Raw genomic sequence first — 25,627 nt, 5'->3', positions numbered from 1 at the left:
GGGTTAAGGATCTGGTGTTGCCGTGAGCTGTGGTGTAGGTTGCAGATTCGCCTCAGATCCTGCGTTGCTGTGGCTCTGGCGTAGGCCGGCAGCTGCAGCTCCGATTGGACCCCTAGCCTGGGAACCTCCATGTGCTGAGGGAGCAGCTCGAGAAATGGCAAAAAGACCAAATTATAAAAAAAAAAAATCTCCATTTACCTGAAAGTTGTTTTATTTATGCAGATGATATGCATTTAAATTTCCAGTGTTCTTCCTTACTTATGGCATCTTCAAGAATACACATGATTGTTTTTATTAGCTGTAAAAAGCAATCTATTATTATAATTATTTAGTGTAGGTATACTGTTGATGAATTTCCTAATTTTTTGTTTTCCTGGAAACGTCTGTTTCACTTTAATAATATATTGATATATATAACACAAGAAAAAGTGTAGTGACGGCACAGAATTAAGTTATACTGGTTACCTAATCTTTATAAATATATACAGGCAAACTGACCACCACCCAGATTAAGATCTAGACTATTAACAGTCATTAAGTTTAACTCTCTTTTACCCACTGTCAGTCAAGATTCTACCAAAATAGCCACTATTCTAACTTCTGTTATTCTATATTACTCTGGCTTGTTTTCGAGTTTGATCTAAAAGAACTAATACCTTTGTATCCCGGGTCTTTTGTGCAACATTTTTTGGAGTGTTTGTGACATCCAAAAACTCTTGGGATATAGCAATAGCTTATTCTTTTTTAATGCTGTATATTGACTCCACGTATAAACATGGCAAAGTTTATTTGTATTGCTGGTGATGTAAATTGAAATTGCCAGCTCTTGCTTATTTTCAGTAGTCTCAGTATGAAGATATTATATATGTTTTTTGTTTACATATGCATATAGTTCTGGTAGTAACATACCAAAGATTTTATTTGATAGTCATGTTTGTTTTTCAAAGTGCGTGTACCGATTACATTCCCGTGAGTAGTGTGTAAGAACTCCACATCTCATTTGGACTGTGTGTGGATGCCTGTATGTGTGTCTGCAGTCATATCTCATTTTCATGTGCTTATTTACCATTTGAACATTTTCTTTATGTGTTGTTCCTATTGAAGTTGTTTTGCTCATTTTCTTTGCATTTTAATTAGCATTATTGAAGTATAATTTAAAATAAGAAAATACACCCATTTTTAGTGTAAATTTTGAGAAATATTGAAAAATATATCCATTCAAGTACTTACCAAAATGCATATTACATGAAAGGTCTATTTCATCCCAAAACATTCCCTCATAATGTTTTGCAGACAGTACACTCAACAGGCAGTATGTAACTAGACTTATTGTGGTGATCATGTCATCATGCATAAAAATATTGAGCCACTATGTTGTATGCTTGAAACTAATATTGTATGTCAATTATAATTCATTATGAAAGAATGACAGCTCTACACCCATATTGTAAAATATGTGAGAAAATCATCAAAAGGGAGAAAAAGGAATGAAGTAATTAGGATAGGTTCTGGGTAAAGGATTAAAAATGATGTATTGGGTTTGTCACAATGCAGTGATCAATAATTAGTTGCTAAGTATATGAACTGAAGGGAAAATGAAGGATTAAATGCCAGTGACGTCAACCTGATTGGTGTAAAAGCTAGGAAACTATAATATTGGTTATCAGCTTTATGGAAAAATAAGGTAGATGTGCATCTTTTGAGTGCCTTTATCAAGAGACACATTTTACTTTCTTAAAATTGGGTGTATTTTCTTATTTTAAATTATACTTCAATAATGCTTTCTTAAAAGAAATGCAATTTTTTTGAGTGAGTCCTGAAAGGCTAGTTTAACTTGCTTATTCCTCAGAGTATATATAAAAGGATTCAGCATTGGTGAAATGGAAGAAAGAAGCAATGCCACTCCTTTATTGAGATTTACCTCTTCTTTGGCAGATGGTTTGATGTAGATGAAGATGCAGCTGCCATAGGTGATGGAAACGACAATCATGTGGGAAGAACAGGTAGAAAAGGCTTTTTTTCTTTGTTGGGCAGAAGGGAATTTTAGAATCGTCCTTATGATGTATATGTAGGAGAGAACCACACCTACAAGAGTGATGATGAGAGTGAGCACAGCACAGGCTATAACCATCTGCTCAATCAACCAGGTGTCTGAGCATGAGATCTTCAAGAGACTAGGTACATCACAGCCAAAATAATCGATGAGATTGGAATCACAGAATTCCAGATGAAAACACAAGCTGAATGGAGGGAGGATAATCAGAAGTGCTGCCAGCCAACAGCAGACAACCATTGTTTTGCAGAGTTTGTTGCTCATGATTGTCATATAATGCAGGGGTTTGCAGATGGCCACATAGCGATCATATGCCATGGTTGCCAAGAGAAAGAACTCAGTTATCCCAAGGAGATCCGTACAAAATATTTGAGTGAGACATGCATTATAGGTAATTGCTCTGTCCCCAGGTGATATACTGTATAGGAATCTTGGAATGCAGGCAGTTGTAAATGAGATTTCTAAGAAAGAGAAATTTTGGAGGAAAAAATACATGGGGGTTTTAAGGTGGGGATCCAGCAAGGTTAGGGTGATGATGGTCAGATTTCCAGTTACACACAATATATAGGTGAGAAAGAGGAAAAGGAAAAGCAAAAGCTGCAGCTGAGGATCTTCTGTCAGTCCCAGAAGGATGAATGTTGTTATTGCAGTGTGGTTTCTCATTATTGACTCCTGGATTTTGCCAACCCTACATGTCAAGGTCGGAGAGATTTGAATGCAGAATTCAATGACACCGTCATCCAGTGATGAACACTCTCTTGTATATTTGACTCCTCCAACATGCATGAGTTTTACTTGTTGATCCAAGGAATACCATTTCATATTTTACAGTGACTGAGCTCCCCGGTCTGTTTATACATAATGACAAGTAAAATTTTTATACCTTTTAGTTGTTGACTTACAGTCTAACTGTTCCTTTAGTAAACTCGTAAATTTAATGTATAATGAATTAAGTATTTTTAGCTCCTACCCTGGGTTGTGGATTTTTTATTATATTACATTTATTTTTCATTTCCTATGTTGTAGCTACGTTTTAATTCGGCCAAATGCTTCCTTCAAATCTTAAGTAAAGTTTTTTAAAAAAATAAACTTCTATTTCATTTCTTTGCTTTAAAATTTGGGGATCATTAAAATCATAAATAAAATTTTAGAGCAGGACCCAAATAAGACATTGCAATCTCTTCAGTTCAATTTTTTGGCTTTCTAATGAGTCATTCATTTTAAGGGCAAAACATGTTCTGACTCAAAAACATCTGATTTGTCATTTTGCAGTTCTAGTTAAAGCTTCATTTCCTATATTTTGTGTTACCACTTTATAATACTATGCATTTATTATTATATAACATTTATTTTGCATTTCATATATTATAGCTTTTTTTTATTCTGCCAAATGTTTTATTTCAATACATAAGCAAAATAAAAAATATTGACCTCAGATTTCATTTCTTTGCTGTAAGTTTTGGGAATTATTAAAATCCTAACAAAGATTCATACCAGGGCCAAAACTAGGCATTTCAGTTATCTCTTAAATAATTTTTTTTTTGCTTTCTATTGTTTGATCATTCATTGTAAGGGTAAAAGACTACAAAACGTACAGTTTTGAGGTTCTAGATTCTTCGTGTATCTTATGTTACTTCTTGGATAACACTGTGCAGTACAACCTGGTTACTTTATTGCACTTTCATCACCTTGTGAGGTTTTGCTTATTATAACGAAGTAACTTCTGAAGGATATAAAAGCTATACTTGGATGCTTCATTTAACCACTCATACTGAAACATATTTACACACCATATTATGGAGAAAAAGTCAAGAAAAAAGTTGCTGATTAGACTTTCCATGAAACTCTTTCCTCCATTGGCATTTCTTTCAAGTCCACATTTTTGCCTCTGTTTTTTTTTTTTTTTTTTTTTGCATTTTTTTTCTCAATCACTTACTCTCTGGGTTTCAACCTCACCATTCTTGATAACACTTGATCATGTATGCTTTGAATTCATTCAGTGTAAGTCATAATATAAATATATTTCAATATAATTATAATAATGCCTGCTTACTAGTCCCTTCATATGGTCCAGGCACTGGTTAAGTCTATCATAGACATCATCCGTATAAGCCTTATGATATCCTGTGAGATTTATATGTGCTCCACTTTTAACTGATTGTAGGATAGTACCTTCAAGTGCTAATTGTATTGGTTTTTTTAAGTCTAACACTTTGCTTAAAGAGAAAAATCTATCATGACATTTCCCATCCACCTGCTACCTTCTGCCAGAATGCACACATACAAACCATTAAAATAAGTAAGGCACCAAACATTGTCATACTTACCATTTAAGCTCTAAGTTATCTCATGGCATCTCTTGACAGTTTATTTGAACATACTTTATTTTTTTTATTTTATTTTTTTATTTTTAGGGCTGCACCTGCAGCATGTGGAGATTCCCATGCTAGGGGTCCAATCAGAGCTACAGCTGCTGACCTATACCATAGCCACAGCAACACCAGATCCGAGCCTTGTCTGCAACCTACACCACAGCTCACAGCAACACTGGATCCTTAAACCACTGGGCCAGGCCAGGGGTTGAACCTGCAACCTCATGGTTCCTGGTCAGATTCATTTCCACTGTGCCACATCGGGAACTCCTGAACATACTCTTAAACAGAGTGAACAGGAATATGCCAGTGGAGACCTGAATGCCACGTTTTCTCAGGAAACTACCTCAGCTAGAAATTCCCTGGAGACACCCAGAGCCTCCTATATCATATACCATTTCATATACTTCCTATACCACAGAACTTCTTCTGGAAGAGGTACTTTGTCATTTTACACTAGGCGTATACGTTCTTGTCTTGGCTTGGTAGCTGAAATAAAGTAATGCCTATTTTAAAGGGCTGGGAGTATATGATAGGCTATTGACAGATCAGGGATTGTTCATATTCTAAAATCATTGGTCAGGAAAACATATTTGGCACCAAATATTGTGGCTTGTTAATTTATGTATTCTACCCATAACAAGGATCATTAGCGTCAACAAACAAAAGTCCTTGGAGACCCAGGTTTGAAAGACACCAAGGAATATTAATATAAAGTTTTGAAAGTGAACCTGACAGCAGTGTGGACAGTGCTCTTAATGACAAGAAAGTGCAAGAATAATATTAGATACAGTGTGATGATGCTGGCTAATATAAATCCAACAATAAAATGTTTAATTTTTTTTCCTGTATCTTCTAAGGCAATGACATTGGTATTGATAAACGCTTTCTTTACTTTCCTTATGTAACTCATAGATTTTATGAAAAAAATGTGAAGGTCAAAAGGAAAAAAATGACTTAGAGATTACCATTGTAAATTGCCTTATAAAAGAAGTTTCAGAGGTTGACTCACTCAAACTTAAGAGCAGAAGTAAACTTGCAAACACTGTTGTAATCTACCATTTCATCCAGCCTGTTATGGTGTCTTTAATTATTAACACATGGAGATTTATAGCAGTTTTAATGACTTCCTTTATAAAATTATAACCTCTCTATGATAATAATTACCACCAGTTTGGAAACTTAGGTTGTGTACATTTCTGTTTGTATAATAAGAAATACTACTCTAAAGGTTTTATATAAATATCTTTGACATATGACTGCTTATACTCCAGACAGTTCCTCTATGAAAAATTCTTAGTTGTAGGTAGACAAGTTTTTCTATTTGTATGGCTTTTGATTTCTCATCTGATGTATTAAAAGTATATGTCACCCCAATCCAGGAAAAGAAGTTATTAGTATGAATGTGACGGGTGGCTAACCTTAATGCATTGTCTTAGAAAAAGACTCAGCATCTGTCTTTGTACTAGAGAGGGTTTTCTGCAACTACGCAAATACAGAGATCAGTCGACAGTTCAATTCATAATTTAGTTTTCCTCAGTTTAAGGGGACATCAGGAGAGGGTTCTGGGGAGAATTGGTTCCCATAAGGATTAGAGATGTCAGAGAATAAGGAATTAAGAAACCACCTTCACTGCTGCCGTAAACTCTTGAGAGGCTGAGTGAGACCTTAAACAAAAAGCTGGGAAAGTGCACCACAGCAGGAACTCCTCAGGTTAATTTTTCTCTCCAAGAAACACTCAGCCAGTGAATGTGTCCCAGTCATAATCTGGGTAGAGAAAATTAGAAAAGAAGAGCTGTCCCGTGCTTTTGATGTGGGCATCTCCAAAGGCCTAGAATACATGACATTGTTTCTACAAGACTTCGTCTGCTGTTTTCTGGCAGCAGTGAGGATCATCCTCATTCAGTTGCTTTAAATTCCTCCCTGGATGTCTGTGAATCTTATCTTTAATCACCTTTTTTTCTGTAATGTATAGTCTATTCTAAAAAATCATATGATCAGAATCGTGGTTCATAAAGCCTACAGTTGCAGAGGTTGCTTTTGTAATATTCATTATTACTTTATGTATGTTTATCCTATCTGTACACTCTTAGGGTGATTATAAACATAAAGATTGTTTCCTCCTGTTTTGTGCACATTATAGTTTCCCCAACTTAAAAAGTTGAGCCTAAATGTATATCAGCTTTCAAACCATGAAGATATGAATACAAAGAGAAATTTCAATATTATTAGCAAATTCATGTTGAAGCCCATTTTTACATGCTGAGAAATAAGGGAAAAAATAGGAACCTAGCATACTCCAAACAATTGCATTTTAATGAAAGCAGTAAACATTTCCTAAAGTCTTGCATTAGGTTTTTATGACTACATCACTTTTTATGACTACATCACCAACTTAGTGGTTTAAAACTGCACACTTATTATCTCATAGTTTCTGTGCATCAGGATTCAAGGCACAGCTTTACTGGGTCTTCTGCTTAGGCTCTTTAATCAAGGTGTGAACTGTATTGTATTCTCATGTGGAGGGTTAGCTGAGAAGGGATTTGCTTCCAAGTTCATTCAGGTTGTTGTGAGAATTTATTTGATTATACTTGTAGGCCTGAATCTTTGTTCCATAATCATGGTGCATCTATCCATTTGACAGTTTTGTGACTTTTTTTCCATCTGGACTTTTTTTCTTGCCTTATTATATTGGTTAGAAGTTCCAGTAGAATATTGAATAGATGTGGTGAAATTAGACATTCATATCTTGATCTTAGAGGAGAAGAATTCATTAATTCACCATTGAATATGAGGTAAACTCTGTGTTATGTATGTCTGCTTTAAACCGTCATTTTAATGTGTCATCTGACTTTGAGTATATAATGTTCAGTTTAATTTTAATTTTTTAATGGCTGCCCCTCTGCTATATGGACGTTCCCAGCCAGGGATTAAATCTGAGCTATGGCTGCAACCTACATCACCGCTACTGCAACATCGGATCCCTTAACTCAGTGTACTGGGCTGGGGATTGAACCCATGTCTTCTCAGCAACCCTAGTCATTGCAGTCAGATTCTTAACCCACTGTGCCTCAATGGAACTCCCTTATTTCAATTTGAAAACAGAAATTTCCAACATATACTTTAAATACCTTGTACATAAAGGGTTTTTTAAAAAACATTAGACAAATTATAAGAATTAATAAATGTACTCTTTTTAAAAAATAGTTACAGTTTCCAGCAGGATATAATTAGAAGTAGTCTCCAATAATTTTTATCTTGGATGGCCTCTTCATGTTAAGGTGGCTTTGTCCAAAATTAAAAGGCTGCTTGTATGTGAATGCAGGGCAGGATGCTCTTGTGATGACTCAGCAAGATAGCACTTATGAGACACTATGCAAACTCGACAGTATCATACATTTATGGCCCCCAAAATAGTTTAGCACATTGATGGGCAGGCCAAGGAGATGGCCTTACCTGGACTTCAGTTGCCATAGCGAGTATATTCATATTGCTTGATTTTAATTATACATATGCAACTTTGGGAGTTGTAAGTCTAGTAAGTGTGTTTTTTTCAGGGAAGGTGGAGGCGAGAGTCCAAATTTATAGAAATTGGTCGGCTGAATAAAATTTCCTGTTAAAAGGCCAGCAATTGAATTCTCTATTTGCTATAAAACAGTGTTACAGTTCTACCTTTAGCTGTAATTATGAGCTCTAGGTGGATAGAATAGGCAGTTTCCCAAGACCTCATCCTTAGAAATTCTCTTTTGAAGCCCATTCAGGGACAAAGGGGAAGATTTCAGAAGGATGGACAAGTTGAATTCTTTCAGCTATCCAAGTGTGAGAGCTATGCCTGGAGTCATCTGGGGAGATGAAGAGAATGTTATTTGCGTAGCAACCTACCTCTCATTATTTTTTCCCAAATGATCCAAAATTGTAAAAATGGCGAAGTAAACTCTACAGTAGGGGTTTGCAAACTTTTTTCAGGAAAAGGCCAGTTAGTAAACATTTTCAGCTTTGGGAACCATGAGGTCTTTTTTAAACTATTTCACTCTGCCGTTAAAAGCAGCTATAGACAGTGTACAAATGAGTGGGAATGAATGTGTTCCAAGAAAACTTTATTTATACGAACAAGTGATGTGTGTATGTGTAACTGAATCACTTTGTTGTATAGCAGGAAATATCACGACATTGTAAATCAACTACACTTCAAGAAAACTTTAAAAAATGAAAAAACTAAAAAGAACTGGTGGTGGATAGATCTTACTCTCAGGCCTTAATTTTTTGATTTTTGATCTACAATGTGGTCCTGACTGCTAAGGTACTTCTAGGTGACTTTCCCAAGTATTCAGCGGGAGGCCTGTGGTGGAAGAGATGTTGACAAGGTCTCCTTATATTGGCTGGGCCCAAACTCCTGCCCCTCAGAATGCTCAACCTCCAGTATCTCTGTTGACCTCTCAGCCTTATCACTGGTGAGCATAGACTACCCTTGCCCCAGTGTCTTCAGCCAATCACTCAGGCAAGGGTATATGGGGAACTTTGCCCAGATCCTGGTATAATGTAGCCATCACTGGCAGATTCTAACCACTTCAGCTGACCTGTTGTCTTCCAGCCGACCTGATGTTTTCCAGCTGACCTCAGTGAGACAGTCATGTTGAGCTTCGTCTCTAGCTCATAGGATGGGCTGAGCCACTGCTAACTGTGGTCTTAGAGGTACTGAATTTCTCTTTCTTTTGAGCTGCTTGTCAAAAGTTTCCTCATATAGGTGATTTAGTTTCATGATATAAGGGAGAAAACCAGTGGTCTCACACTGGTTATTCTGACAGAGCTGGAAACAAAAGCACTTTTGTTTTTAACGTTGTTTATTGTTTTGTTTCCATGAGTGCTTGCATGCTGTTGTCATGCAGGTGTGGTTTCAAGTTCTCTCCTGTTTCTTGATATTAATCTGCTAAATATTCCAGCTCTTGTATCTTTTTCATATCATATTTGTTTCTATATTCCAGATATTTATTTTCTTATTGTTTTACAATATCTTTTTAAAATTTATTATTTTTATTAAGGCATAGTTGATTTACACACACACACATATATTCTTTTTCTCACACTATCTTCCATCAGTATCTTTTAATTTTACTTGTCATGCTTTGAGTACCTTTATTTTGTATTTTGTCATACTAGTACCTTAAAACAAATATGAAATATTTCTTCCTATATTGAAAATGTTTTAGTATATTTACATATGCAAATTAAAGGAGTTCATCGAAACTCTTCCAAAAATTTCTTAGAAATCATTGGTACCATATTTAACAAGTTATGCAGTTTCTTTTGGCTAATATTGGAAAGGCTTATTGTGAGATGAAGGGTGATTTTGTTTCTTGGAAATAAATTCTCATCTTCTTGTAATGATATAAATTATTTTGGTTTTGAGAGAGAGGATTTGTTCCATGTAGTTTCACAAATCAAGATATGAAGGATTCATAAGAAGTGTCCTCTTACTGAACTAGTTAGGGTCTTTGGAAAAAATATTAAGCAATAAATCTATCATTTTCATTTGATTCAGCTTGCTCTTGTGTAATGTAAATGCAATTTTTTTGATCGTGTCATTGAAAGCTTGTTTCACTTGCTTGTTCCTCAAAGTATAAATAAAGGGGTTCAACAATGGAGCAATAGATGTAGTGAGCACAGATGCTCCTTTGTTAATGTCCACCTCTTCTTTGGCTGAAGGCTCGATATAGATAAAAATACAGCTGCCGTAGGTAATGGAAACAACAATCATGTGAGAAGAACACGTGGAGAAAGCCTTCTTTCTTTGTGAAGCAGAAGGAAATCTGAGAATTGTCCTGATGATACATCTGTATGAACGAACAACACCTATCAGTGTAATGATGAATGTCACGACTGCACAGATTATAACCATCTGTTCTATGAACCATGTATCTGAACATGAGATCTTAAAGAGAGGGGATGCATCACAGCCAAAATGATCAATGGCGTTGGAGTCACAGAATTCCAGCTGGAGGCCCACACTGAGTGGTGTGATGATGATCATCAACCCAGAGGTCCAGCAGCAGAGGATAAGGATGGTGCAGACTCTGCCGTTCATGATGCTCATGTAATGCAGGGGTTTGCAGATGGCCACACAGTGGTCATAGGACACGGCGGCCAGGAGAAAAAACTCGGTGGCTCCAAAGAGTCCAATAAAAAATATTTGACTGGCACAGGCATTATAAGTCATGATGTTGTCCCCACTTGATATACTGTACAGGAATCTGGGGATACAGACTGTTGTGAATGAGATTTCTAAGAAGGAGAAGTTTCAAAGAAAAAAATACATAGGCGTTTTAAGATGAGAATCTGTGAGTGCAAGAATGATAATGGTCAGGTTCCCAGTAATGCTCAGCACGTAGGTAAGAAATAAGAAGATAAAAATCAGAACTTGTAGCTCTGGGTCCTCTGTAAGTCCCACCAAGATGAATGTTGTTATGACCGTGTGATTTCTCATTATTACCTTCGGTGTTCTAGGCGATCTGTGTGTAAAAAGTCAAAGAGAAACTACACAGAAGAAAGGAAATAATGAGTCAGAAATTGGTGAAATAGAAAACAGAAAAAACAAGAGAGATGATTACTAGAATCCAAAGCTGATTCTTGGAGAGGATGACTAACATGGATAAACTGTGATGGAGACTGATCTGGAAAAAAGAGAAAAGATGAAATTTATCAGGAATGTGAGATTATCCATCATTACATATTATACATTACATATTATAATATGATAATATATGATAATAATATACATTACATATTATACATACATCATTACAGATTATTAAAAACATTAAATACATCATACAGATACTAAAAAGATTAAAATGGAATATTTTGGAAAGCTCTGCAAAGTAGATTTGGCCATTTAAGTGAATGAACTATGTCCATGAGAAACATTATCTACTTAAGCTAATTCAAGATGAAACATCTAACCAGTGTAGCCCTATCTCCAGTATTAAAGTCAACAAATGCATACTTAAATCATCCCGCAAAGAGAACTACAGCCTCAGATGGCTGAATCGTAGATTTCTACCAAACATTTAAATCAAGCGGAAAAATCCAGTTATTTACAAATCCTTTCATACAGTTGTTGAAAGCAAAAATTTAACATTATCTGATGGAATTTCCAGTGTGCATAGACAAGTTAGAAATGACAACCAAAATAAAAATGGGAAGACTAAAGGATATCCATTTTTTTTCTTAGATTCTACCCCCCAGTGGTAAAGTATTGTTTCCACATGGCTTGTGAAATGTTCAGTGTGTATACTGTAATTCATAGGCCACACACACTTTCAAGAAATGATATAGTCAAAAACATTGAATTCCAAAGACCATGCCATTAAATGAAGCTTTGAAAAAATAATAAAATCTCTGGGTGAGCATATATATTCCTTTTTTATCTTTATGCCCTGTCTACTTGTCTTCTCTATCTCCTTCTCTTCATTACTAAGGCTGCTGAAATCTAGCTTCTTTATCCACAAATCCACGAATCCACTCTCACTGTTCCTACTCAATTCATTATTATTACTCTTCTTCTGGAAGGGTTCCTTCAACCCTGTTGGCCACAGATGGATCCTGGCTAGTCCAGTTAGACCTGTATCCTTAGTATATTATAAAAAAGCCTGTTTCAGAACCTTGATCTCACACTCAATATGAAACAGTCATGCTCTAGCTGGACTTCCTGTCACCTGTTTTGATTATTGTAATCTGTTTCCCTCACGGTATCTAGAATGAGTTCTGAGGTTCCCATCTCAGTTCTTCCAGATGAGGCAAGGCACATCTCCATTGTGTTCCTGGATTCATCATCCCCAAATCAGAACTGTCTAGTATTGCTCTATTTATTGTTCATCACTCAGTTAGACTGTGATAATCTTAGATCAGGGTCTGTCTTGTTCTCAATATTATACCCAGATCTTATCACATTTCTGGAATTATAATTGTTGCTCAGTATATGTATAAACACACACGTATATACATATATTTATGTATAAAGATGAAGATACATTCTTTACTTGTATTCCAAGATTCTACTTGACTCAAGTTCTTTACTCCTGTGATCCTGATAGAAGATATTACAGATACTACAATGATGTTGAAGGTACTTTCTTCAGCAGGAGTTCGTATCATGCTTCCTTGACCTTTGCTGCACCAATTTTTGAGCAGTAGAGTGTAGTCACTCAGTCTGGGCATTTCATCAGCTTGACTGTTCACAGCTCCATGACTGTTCATTCAGATTCTTTCTAATATAGATCATTTAAAAAATGGGACTTATAGAAAAATAAGTCTAAGGTAATGAGGCTTTTAAAAAGTTCTAGATATGAGCTAATGATACTTTTCTATTGTGTTATATTTACTTGTACTTTTTGATAGAAAGTCCCTTAATTGTGTAGGATACTCTTTTTTATTTTACTGATAGTGCATTGGGCAAACTATTTTGATGGTTGTCTAGTTAGACTAGAATTGGCTTCTTTTCTGGGTGTTGAATTATTGGATGGTTAGTTTCAACCACAGCTGGCTCCTGAGCGCCTTCTTTACCCGGATTGTCTCCAATGGAAGCTGTATAATGAAAGGCAGTGCTCAGAGTCTAGACATTATCAGGGAGGACAAACACTGATGTAGGCTCATGGACGGATAATTTGGTCTACATGCGGTTCCCTCTCCTGCTTTGCACATCCACCATTGAAGTATTTGCAGTAGCTCAAATTGAGAAACACAGGATTGTTTTCCCCTAGAGCCCACCTTCCTTCCTTCCTGTGATCATCCTCTCTTCATTCCTTGTAACCTGTAGCAAAAGTCTTTGCTCATCCTTGGCATTGTCCCAGGATGCAAAACCACCGTTTTGTCCTTTTGGTCACCTACTTCAGAAACACGTCTCAGAAACATTCTGACAACTTAAGTCATATTACAGCTGTAACTTACTAGATTTTTTTTTAAACCATTTTTTGTTCATTATGCCTAGACATCAAAAATATTTATGTTTTTTAAAAGACAAGATTTTTGTAGATGAAATGTCAAGCCACATTTTATTAAGTTGGAGAGATATATTTATGTATTTGAAACTGTGCATATCTGTGCACATGCACGTGTGTTGGTGTGGGAACAATAGATGTTACATTATATGCCCATCAGAATTGAGTGTACTATTGCCCACCCACTTAACCAGTGTATAAAATAAGCTTAGAGATTTCCTTATTTGCTCCCATGATTAATATTCTTGAAAACGACATTCAAGAAGTGAAATTAATTTCCCATATCCTTGTGAACTTCTCAAATTAAAAATACACGATGCATACATTACATATAAATGTACATTTATGTATAAATGCATGTTTACATATAATATAGATGTATAGTTAGGAAAGAGATAGGAGCTATTTTAATTATTTTTCTAAATTTCAGAATAGGAAAAGTATTAATTTAAGAAATACGTGCATACGTACGCATTAGTCTGTCATTCAGGCTTCAGTTTTTGTTTTATGCCCGCAGATTCTTGTAATTAAACAAGAATAATTAGTAGTGACATGGATTTAGCCTAGGAATTCTTTCGCTCTTAACTTTCACTCAAAGATAGCAGTGGAAATGCATCAATAAGGTATCTGAAATTCTATATTCCTGTGTCTAACATTTTACCATGAATGACAGTATCAGTCTAAATTTGAAAATGGACTATTTCTACATAATCTGAACAGCTAGATAGAAGGAAAGACTGGGAAACAAACAAAAGAAAACCAGAAATTCTGATTCTTGAAAAGTTGATGGTCTGATCCAACAATTTGAACACAAAGTGATTCTCTGAAAAGTTTCACCACAGATGTGGCTGAGGATGCTTTCTTTATATGATCAACCTGGAGCAGGTAAGAGAAACTAAATTTAAAAAAAGGGTCCTTGGTGACCCTGCTTCAAGGTTAGTAATGAATGTGAAATATAACAATATAGAAAAAAACCACACAAACAAAAGCTAACTAATGCACCTAGGAATTGGGACAGTGTCCTTGGAGACTGGAAGATGCATTCATAACATCAAGGTCAGGATGTATCATTAGTGTACTAAATCTTTGCCAACATGATGATCCAAATAATATTTTATTCATGTTATCTCACAGTTTGTAATTGCTAATATTATAGCATAATTTCAAATATTTATCTGTAATTTGTGCTTTATTGATGAAAAGAACATGACTGCCTTTCACTGATGTTGCAGTAAAGTGATTCTTTAGGCTTTTCCAGGATCTTTGCACATATTCAGGATATTAAGTCTTTGCAAGTCTTAGAGTTTACAAATCCGATTTTATGATTTGTTATTTAACATCTCATGCAACTTCTGGTTGGTGGTGATAAATTGGAAAGTTGGTTACATTGTAGTAAAATATACTTACCTTTGTTTTATTGTTTCTGAATCTGTTGCCATTATGTGAGAAGCTTTACTGATCCTGATCTTGTCATATACTTCTATTTTATTCCAATTATTTTATTATTTTATTTTATGTTTTGTGCATTAACATCTGTATCCAGCATGCACCAGTCAACCACATAAGGAGGTTTCCACAGAAAATACCACGTAGAAAGCGCACATAGTGAGGTAGGAGGGACACAGCCCAGGTGAGCATGGGATGGGGGGAATCAAGTGGAAAGGGTTTCATGTGACATGAGGTTTTGAAATGGTGATTGAAAAAATTTTCCACTCTTTCTAAATGAATAATTTGGCATTAGGATGCTTCTGTAGTTTCTCTTTTTCAGTACGCATCCATCTTCATGTCCATACCAATATCTGTATTTATAGTGGCATCACTGTGAACTCTTTTTTTGAATATTATGATCCTTTGTTTTTATGGTCATTTTTCTTTCCAGTACTCACTGTTTTGCAATTTAGTTCTCAAGAAGGCTTCTGTGTCATTTCAGAATCCCTCTTTGTTTTGGAGCATAGTGATGCTATCAAAATGCTTGGATCTTTCAAAGACAAAGCTAGAAAAAAGCATATTAAGAAATCATTACAGAGTTCCCTGGTGGCCTAGTGGTTAAGAATTTGTTGTTATCACTGCTGTGGCTTGGGTCTCTACTGTTGCTCGGTTCAGTCCTTGGCCCAAGAACTTCCATGTACCACAAGTGTGGCCCCCCAAAAAAAGAAAGAAAGAAATCATCAGTTTAAACTGCTGCTTCTAATTTTAATTTAACACCACTGAATTTTTTAAATAATGAGTTTTATTTATTCCATTATAGCTGGTTTACAGTGTTCTGTCAATATTCCACTGTACAGCAAGGTGACCTAGTCACACATACATGTATACATTCTTTTTTCTCACATTATCATTCTCCATCATAAGTGACTAGATATAGTTCCCTGTGCTATACAGCAGGATCTCATTGCTTATCCATTCCAAAGGCAGTAGTTTGCATGTATTAACCCCAAATTCCCAGTCAATCCCACTCCCTCCCCCTCCCCCTCGGCAAACACAAGTCTATTCTCTATGTCCATGGTTTTCTTTTCTGTGGAAAGGTGCATTTATGACATATATTAGATTCCAGATATAAGTGATATCATATGGTATTTGTCTTTCTCTTTCTGACTTACTTCACTCAGTATGCGAGTCTCTAGTTCCACCCATGTTGCTTCAAATTTCATTATTTTGTGCTTTTTTAATGGCTGAATAGTATTCCATTTTGTATATATACCACATCTTCCTAATCCAGTCATCTGTCAGTGGACATTTGGGTTGTTTCCATGTCTTGTCTATTGTGAATAGTGCTGCAATGAACATGTGGGTGCATGTGTCTTTTTCAAGGAAAGTTTTGTCTGGATATATGCCCCAGAGTGGGATTGCTGGGTCATATGGTAGTCCTATGGATAGCTTTCTAAGGTACCTGCATACTGTTCTCCATAGTGGCTGTACCAGCTTACATTCCCACTAACAGTGCAGGAGGTTTTCCTTTTCTCCACACCCCCTCTAGCATTTGTTTTGTGGACTTATAAATGATGGCCATTCTGACAGGTGTGAGATGGGATCTCGTGGTAGTTTTGATTTGCATTTCTCTGGTAATCAGGGGATGTTGAGCATTTTTTCATGTGCTTGTTGGCCATCTGTATATCTTTGGAGAAATGTCTATTCAGCTCTTGCCCATTTATCAATTGGGTTGTTGGTTTTTTTGCTGTTGAGTTGTTTAAGTTGTTTATATATTCTAGAGATTAAGCCCTTGTCAGTTGCATCATTTGAAACTATTTTCTCCCATTCTGTAAGTTGTCTTTTTGTTTTCTTTTTGGTTTCCTTTGCTGTGCAAAGCTTTTCAGTTTGATTAGGTCCCATTGGTTTATTTCTGTTTTTATTTCTGTTGCTTTGGGAAACTGGCTTGTGAAAACTTTTTTAAGGTTGATATCAGAGAATATTTGCCTCTGTTCTCTTCTCAGAGTTTGATGGTATCTTGTCTTACATTTCAATCTTTAAGCCATTTTGAGTTTATTTTTGTGCGTGATGTGAGGGTGTGTTCCATTACCAACAACACTGAATTTTTTTCCCATTCATTTTTGATTCCCTCCCACTTCCTTTTTTTTTCCACCTATGGTGATATTCCTTGTTCACAACATCAATATTTGCAACATCAGTATTTCACTAGGTTGTCCAATGCTCAAATTCACAAAAAATGAAATTGGAATTGTTCAGTCAATACCATAAATGATAACACACAAATTATATGAAGTTAAAGATGTGGTTGTGGAGTTCCCATCGTGGGTCAGTGGTTAACGAATCTGACTAGGAACCATGAGGTTGTGGGTTTGATCCCTGGCCTTGCTCAGTGGGTTAAGGATCCAGCATTGCTGTGAGCAGTGGTGTAGGTTACAGATGTGGCTCAGATCCCATGTTGCTGTGGCTGTGGTGTAGGCCAGCACCTACAGCTCTGATTTGACCCCTAGCCTGGGAACCTCCATATGCCGTGGGTGGGAGCCCAGAAAAGAAAAAAAAAAAAAAAAGATGTGTTCATAATCCTTTTACCCTTTAGACTCTCCCACAGAGTATAAATCCTCAGAGCATGACTTTTTATTTTATTTTTTGGGTGGATCATTTTTTATAAATTGAGGTGTAGTTGATTTATAATGTTATATATATATATATATATATGTAATTATATATTATTGTGTATATATGATTATTTTCCCTTAAAGTTTATTACAAAATAATATTGTTCTTACAATATATTGAGGTGTTATAGAGTAGATTCCTGTGTTATACAGTAGGTCCTTGTTGGGTTATCCGTTTTATACATAGTAGTGTGTGTATGTTTACCCCAACCTCTCTCCCCGTCCCTTTCCCCTTTAGTAAACATAAGTTTGTTTTCTGTCTGTGCAACTCTTTTATTTTTGTAAATTAGTTCATTTGTATAAATGTGTTTTTTAGATTTTGCATATAAACAATATCATGTGATATTTGTCTTTCTCTGACTTACTTGGTGTGATAATCTCTAGGTCTATCCATGTTGCCACAATTGGTATTATTTCTTTTCTATGGCATTCTTTCTTTCTTTTCTATGGTTGAGTAATATTCCATTATATATAGAAATATCATCTTTATCCATTCATCTGTCAGTGGTCTTTTAGGTTGCTTCTCTGTCTTGAGTGTTGTAAACTGTGCTGCCCTGAACATTGGGGTGCATGTATATTTTCAAATTAGAGTTTTCTCTAGATATATTCCCAGTAGTGGGGTTGCTGGATCATATGGCAACTTTACTTTTAGTTTTTAAGGAATCTCCATTCAGTTCTCCATAGTGGCTGCACCAGTTTACATTCCCACCAACAGTATAGGAGGGTTCCCTTTTTCTCCACACTTGCTACAGCATTTATTATGTATAGACTTTCTGATGATGACCATTCTGACTGGAGTGTGGTGATACCTCATTGTACTTTTGATTTGCATTTTGCTAATAATTAGCGATGTTGAGCATTTTTTTTCATGTTCCTATAGGCCATCTGTATGTCTTTTTTTGGAGAAATATCTATGTCTTCTTCCCATGTTTTAATTGGGCTGTTGGTTTTTTGATAATGTGCTGTATGAGCTTTCCGTATATTTAGGAAATTAATCTGTTGTGAGTTGCATAGTTTGCAAATATTTTCTCCGATTATGTAGGTTGTCTTTTTGTTTTGCTTATGGTTTCCTTTGCTGTAGAAAAGTTTTTAAGTTTAACTAGATACGGCTTGTTTATTTTCGTCTTTATTTTCATTACTCTAGGGGTGGGTCTGAAAAGACATTGATGCGGTTTGTGTCAGAAACTGTTCTATGTGTTCCTCTAAGAGTTTTATAGTATCCAGTCTTTCATTTAGATCTTTAATCCATTTTGAGTTTATTTTTGTGAATGGTGTTAGAGAGTGTTCTAGTTTCATTCTTTTACATGTTGCAGTCCAGTTTTCCCAGCATCACTTATTGAAGAAACTGACCTTTTTCCATTGTATAGTCTTACGTCCTTTGTTGTAGATTAATTGACCATAAGTGTGTTGGCTTATTCTGGGCTTTCCATCATACTTTAGTGATCTATATTTATGTATTTGTGCCAGTATCATACTCTTTTGATTACCATAGCTTTATGGTATAGTCTGAAGTCAGGGAGTCAGAGTCTTCCAGTTCCATTTTTTCTTTTCTTTCTTTTTTTTTTTTTTTTTTTGCTCATTATTGTCTCTTTGGGGCCTTTTGTATTTCCATTAAAATTAAAAAAAAAAGTTCTAGTTCTCTAGAAAATTCCATTCCATACAAAATTCTTTTGAATTTCCATTAAAATTTAAAAAAAGTTCTAGTTCTCTAGAAAATTCTATTGCACATTGAATCTGTAGGGTGCCATGGATGGTATGGTCATTTTAACAATATTGTTTCTCTTAAGCCAAGAACACGATGTATTTTTCCATCTTTTTGTGTTGTCCTCACTTTCTTCCATCAGTGTATTGTAGTTTTCAGAGTAAAAATAGTATTTTATAGTTTTCAGAGTATAGATCTTCTGCATCATTAGGTAGGTTTATTCTTAGGCATTAATACTGTTTTAATTATAAAATTCTTTACTAAGTCCACATGGATCACAAATAATTAGGGAAATATATTACCACAAAAGGAGAAAAATAGTGTTCTAGCAAGTACAGCTAAATAAATGGAGGTGCTCAGAATCATTAGCTTTCTTTTTTTATTTCAAGCTACAATACTCCCACCAATGCCCTTCTTTCGCTTCCATTTTTAAAAGATTGCTACTTTTCAACATGGAGTGAAATTTAAATGCTTCAAATATTAATTACTGTTTATCAGTGTTTTGCATTTATTTGTGGATGTAACACTTAAGACTCCCATGTAAAGTTTCATAGCTCCCACTCTTATAGCATCTCAATTTTACATATTGGTGGCCTAAACTTTTTCTTATTTTAACTTATAGATTTCATAGTGCATTATCCAAATTGAGTAATTAAAATTATTTAAGTCCCATTTACAGATATATTTAATGTAATAATTATATTCCCTATTTATTAACTTATTAACCACACATTTCTAAGTGGCACATAATTACTTTGGTTCAATAATGACTACTTTAGAGTTTCTTGTGCAGATTTCTTTATTCATGTATTTCTTAGAGTGACCAGTAATTAAGAGCTCTTTGTTGTATGCTCTTTGAGATCATGTGCATAATATGTTTCAAAAGTTCAGAAAAGTGATAATTACAATTTTCTCTTATGTTCCTTCTTCTTATAAGAACATAAAATCCATGGAGTTCCTGTCATGGCTCAGTGGTTAACGAATCCAACTAGGAACCATGAGGTTGTGGGTTCAATCCCTGGCCTTGCTCAGTAGGTTAAATATCTGGCGTTGCTGTGAGCTGTGGTCACAGACGAGCCTCAGATCCTGTGTTGCTGTGACTCTGGCAAAGGCTGGTAGCTACAGCTGCAATTAGACCCTTAGCCTGGGAATCTCCATATGCCATGGGTGCAGCCCTAGAAAATACAAAAGACAAACAAACAAACAAAAAACCAAAAAAACAAACCATAAAATCCTAAATATGCTACAACAGGATGAATTGTGCTATAAAAATCTATTTCATAAATTCTGAAATGTTTAGATAATCCTCTTTTTTTCTTCGATGTCAATTAAGCAATTTAACAAACAGAGGTAGCAAACATATTGATAACATGAGAGTATTCTTGCAGAGAGAGGTCTCTTTTACTGTGTTGGCTTATACACTTTCAATTACAGGGTCTTTTCTCACCCTTTCCCCACCAAACGTACACGACTGCTTGATAGGTAGTGTAGTGTAGCAGACTGAACATGACTTGAAATCAGAATCCAGGCTCCATTATTTGCTGCAGTGATGTATTGGTTAATTTACTCAGTCTCTTTCAGATTGTGTCTGTTGACACAACTAAACCATATTGGTAGGATTGGGAAGGGCATGTCTGAAAAGAGTTTGATGTATGATTGGTAGTTCAAAAAAGGCAGTTATTTTTGAAATTATGCCCAAAGAGATAATTTAAAAGAATCTCTAATAGCTATTTCAAATCCCATGTTAAAATAAATAGTTCTTGACATTTTAATGTCAGCCATATTTTTTCAATTTTTTAAAAGAATTAATTCTTTGTTCGTTTTCTTGTTATCCAGTAGAAGGTATTATTTACTTCCAAAGAAGATAATGAAAATGGTGGGGCTATTATCAGTGAGGAGTAGTTGTTTTTCTTTCTTTCTTTCTCCCTTCCTTCCTTCCCTCCTTCCTTCCATCTTAGAAGTCTCATTTATCACTCGCTGTCCTAAATTCCTGTACAGTTTATCAACAGGGAACAATGCCATTACCTACAGTGCTTGTGCAATTCAATTTTTTTTGGTATTCTCGTTGGAGGTACAGAATTTTTTCTCCTGGCATCCATGTCCTCTGATTGTTGTGTGGCCATCTGTAAACCCCTGCAGTACATGACTGTCATGAACAATAAAGTCTGTGCCTTAATAGTCCTCAGCTGTTGGGTGACTGGCTTCTTCTAAGAATGAAAAATTTTGGAGGAAAAGTACATAGGAGTTTTCAGATGGGAGTCCACCAATGTGAGGCTGATGATAGTCACATTCCCTGGTTCCTATTACGCTCAACGTGTAGGTGAGAAATAGAAAAATAAAAATCAGGATTTGCAGTTGTGGGTCATCTGTTAGTCCCAGCAGGATAAAATTTGTTATTGCTGTGTGATTTTTCATTTTTCATGAATTTTCATTTTCCAATTATTTTATCTATAGTGTGAGGAAAGGTTGTGTTCAAGATACTTGCAAAAGGAATATTGTTGTGTGCATTCATGTTATTTTTCAGGTAATTGGCAGTGGTTTCTGAAGTTGTGAGACAAAACTATATATAATATCACTAAAAATATTCTTCCAGGCTCCTGCTTCCTTCATTATGTTTGTAATTCTTTGCAAAGACGTTACTGTCTTCACCTTCTCGATGTACCCTCACTCAGGTTATACTTTTAGCTTCTGCAACCTGACTTTGATGTCCAGCCTCCCACTGCTTCTCTAACACCTACTAGAACTTCATTACTGTTGAAGCCAATGGCACATTTTTGGTATTTATTTTGCCTGGTATTCTCACTGTGTGAGTATATATTACATACATATAAATATACATATTTCAGTTAAATTTCATTCTTTAAATGGATCCCATGGCCTCTTCCTGACTTTTCTCCTGGCTTCAGGTCTCTTTTTTTTTAGTGTGCTACACAGACTCCACATTCTCTATTCATCAGTGAAATATTGTTATTCCCCAATATTTTATATCGAGACATCTCATTTTTTTCCTGCTTCAAATTCTTATTGCCCAAGGTTGATATCACCAGTGATTGGTTTGGTTGTCATTGATATGATGGACTCCTAAGGCCAACACTTTCCCAAATACAAATCATTGCCAAGTACACATCAGTGAGTGGGATATTTCACGGACATCTCACATACTATGTGCTGAAAATGAAATCATGCTCTCTGTCCAAGCGGTCTCCTCATCGATGGTTAACTGTCTCTTGATAAAGGTTAATCTCATTTCTGTGGCCTGCAAGGTTCTTCATGGGCAGGATCTTCCTTATTTTCTCACCTCATCACAAATTCCTTACCTTTCTTCCTCATAACTTAAGTTCCACCAACCTTGAGTACTTGCAGTTCTTTGTATTTTCTATAGGCTGTCTCCTCTACAAGGACAATCCTTTGACTACTTAATGCCCGTTGGTCCTTCTTATTCTCCTTAGGTGTCACTTCTTCAAGAAAATCTTCATTTACTCACCCAGATAGACTATGTGAGATTGCATTGCTGTGTTATTTCAAGCACCTCTTTCTTACCCTGCCTTGGAATGTATCCCATTGAATGCTTAAGTGTCATATTTCTCTTCTTTGTTTCTCCAAACTTCTCCAAAGTAGAGACTATGTTTTATATACCATTATATTCTCTTATATTGGAACATGTTGAGTGTTATGTTCACGTGAACTGAAGAAACAAAACAGAGTTGTATATGAGCTGAAACTCAGCTATATTCTTTAATGCCTATTCTGTCAGTTGGCCCAGGATTCTTATTTTCACGTGTGTTTCAAGTTGCTCTGTCATTTCAAGTGTATTCTTAAATAAAAGACTTGAAAAATCCCAAACCTAAACTTTATAAATCTTCCTTCTCTGGACATTTTCCTCTGGCTTTTCAACTAGTATTTACCTTCAATATTCTAATTCTCCATTTTCTGTTTGTTATTTATTTCTAGTGATCTTTCTGGACCTCCTGCATGTTAGGTGCTTAGATTTTTTTTTCCTACCATCCAGGATTTGCTTTGTTGTTTGCTGTTTGTTTTCCAGGAAAGATGTGTCTTATCTTCAAAGAAGCCTTTGAAAGTAACCATTGAAGAGAATTCATGCACACATGATGTAAAATCATCTTTTTTCTCCTAACTCATTTGTAAATCCAGTCCTGGTCAGGAATTACAAATAAGCAACTACATTTGTAAATACTTAGGGGCAAAGAATTATCATAGAAGATGGATTGTTTTATAATAACATAAATCCTGAAGGAATATATCCCCTAGGCTCGACCATGGACCCTAGGAAAAGCAGACTCCCTTCTCCCTCTCCCCACAACTTCTCCATCTGTCTTCATATGACCTCACTGTGTGGCCCCAGGTGTCATGTGCTTTTCAGGACCTGTGAGAAATAATTTTTTTTTTCCAAATTTTCTTGATGGTTGGAGTCTTGCAATCATAAGAACCATGAGTCCATTCGCAGTGCGGTTTACCCATAGGCTGAAATCTGTGCAAAACATGTATAAACTGCTGTGCTCTGATATTCTCCCAGGCTCATTGTTTCCAACTAATGGTGCAATTCTGGACATTTGTAAAGCACAGGGCTAGGCTCTGTGTCATAAAATTCACTTAACTTATAAAAAAATTCTCACCACAGTTATTTATTAATATTTTACTTCTTCTTCCAGAAATGCTTGCATTTTACCTCATTGTTTAATGGGTGTTATTCCAAAGATTCATCAAGGAAGCTTTCACAGTATAGGTTCCTGAACTCAGGGAGACCTAAAAATTTTCAGCCAAGCAGTGATGTTGAAGGATTAAGTGCCAGTGGAAAAAAAATTGTTGATATTATTTGTTACGACTATGTATATTCTTCAGCAAGAGGAAAAGACACTGTTCAGAGAGCGATAGCTAGGCGTATTCCCTAACCAGTATTAATGATGTATAATGGTAGTTATGAAAATATGTTCTATCTGAAGACAGTCTCCAGGGCTCCTGCTGTTTCTCCATCATTGAATTAAATGGTATTTCCCTGGAGACATCAATTAGTTTGTCATATGAATGATTTTTCACTCATTTGGCTTTACAGTGTTTCTTGTACGATGTTTTCTGCAAATGACATGAGCCCCCTGAGTCTGGAAGAATGAAGTCCTCCATTTCTTATGCACCTGTGCCTTATAAAATCCTAAGTGGTATATACGGCCAGGCCAGTCTTGCTCTAAATGAACCATCATAGGAAAATGGACATTCATGCAGGGAAACAAATGAAAAACTGCAGTAGGTGAAATGATGTGGACCTGGAACAACTAAGCTGAAGGTGCTAACAAAGCTAATGGCCACCATTCTAAAATGACAGCCTGTCACGGACACTTACTCACACTTAAATTCTCAAGGCTTGTCTTTTTTTTAGGGCCATACTTGTGGCACATGGAGGTTCCCAGGCTAGAGGTCAAATTGCAGTTGCAACTGCTGGCCTGTGCCATAGCCACAGCCACAGCAACACCAGATCTGAGCTGCTTCTGTGATATACACCACAGCTCACGGCAACGCTGGATCCTTAACCCACTGAGTGAGGCCAGGGATTGAACCCAAATCCTGGATATTAGTTGGGTTCATTACTGATGAGCCACGATGGGAACCGACAGTCACGGCTTTTCAGGACATCCATGAATAATGGAAACCCTTTCCTTCAGTGACCCTTTGACCCCAAAGCAGTGATCTCTTTGTGAGCTCCACATCCCAATCAATAGCTTATCTAAAGGGAAAAAAAGAAAGTTGTTTTCGGAGTTCCCTCATGGCTCAGTGATTAACGAACCGAGCTAGTATCGATGAGGATGCAGGTTCCATCCCTGGCCTCGATCTGTTAAGGATCCAGTGTTGCCGTGAACTGTGGTGTGGTGTAGTGTAGGTTGCAGACTCGACTTGGGTCCTGCATTGCTGTGGCTGTGGTGTAGGCCGCTAGTTCAGCTCTGATTTGATCCCTAGCCTGGGAACCTCCACATGCTGCTTGGGGGGCCCTAAAAAGACAAAAGCAAGTTGTTTTCAAACTCTGAGCTTTTTCTTTTCTCAAAGTTGAAAACAATTTTTTTTTCAAGAAGTCTTAATTGTAATAAATTGTTATTTCCCCAATACATTTTTTTTTCTACTGTACAGCATGGTGACCTAGTTACACATATATGTATACATTTTTTTTCACATTGTCATGCTTCATCATAAATAACTAGGCATAGTTCCCAGTGCTACACAGCAGGATCTCATTGCTAATCCATTCCAAAGGCAATAGTCTGCATCTATTAACCCCAAGCTCCCAAACATATATCTGGACAAACTTTCCCTAAAAAAGACACATGCACCCGCATGTTCATTGCAGCTCTATTCACGATAGCTAAGACGTGGAAACAACCCAAATGTCCATCGACAGATGA

The 25,627-nt window shown here is 36.1% G+C and overlaps 2 protein-coding genes across 2 annotated transcripts; both read right to left on the bottom strand.

The window, feature by feature from the left end:
- Nucleotides 1-1,786: 1,786 nt before the first annotated feature.
- Nucleotides 1,787-2,727, bottom strand: LOC110258555 (olfactory receptor 6C68-like; the record flags this gene model as incomplete). The annotated part of the gene is made up of 1 exon (XM_021081806.1): nt 1,787-2,727. A coding segment is annotated over exon 1 (930 nt), but the record flags the coding sequence as incomplete, so codon positions are not given.
- Nucleotides 2,728-9,642: 6,915 nt separating this feature from the next.
- On the bottom strand, nt 9,643-11,125 carry LOC110255256 (olfactory receptor 6C2-like). The gene is given in 1 exon segment (XM_021081799.1): nt 9,643-11,125. A coding segment is annotated over 1 exon segment (1,002 nt). The 5' UTR covers nt 10,907-11,125; the 3' UTR covers nt 9,643-9,904.
- Nucleotides 11,126-25,627: the final 14,502 nt, after the last annotated feature.

The sequence above is a fragment of the Sus scrofa genome, unplaced genomic scaffold, assembly GCF_000003025.6.
Source record: "Sus scrofa isolate TJ Tabasco breed Duroc unplaced genomic scaffold, Sscrofa11.1 Contig2358, whole genome shotgun sequence".
Taxonomy (NCBI): Eukaryota; Metazoa; Chordata; class Mammalia; order Artiodactyla; family Suidae; genus Sus; species Sus scrofa.
Note: the sequence above shows the minus strand (reverse complement) of the source record. Positions and strands in the feature narration are given on the sequence as shown.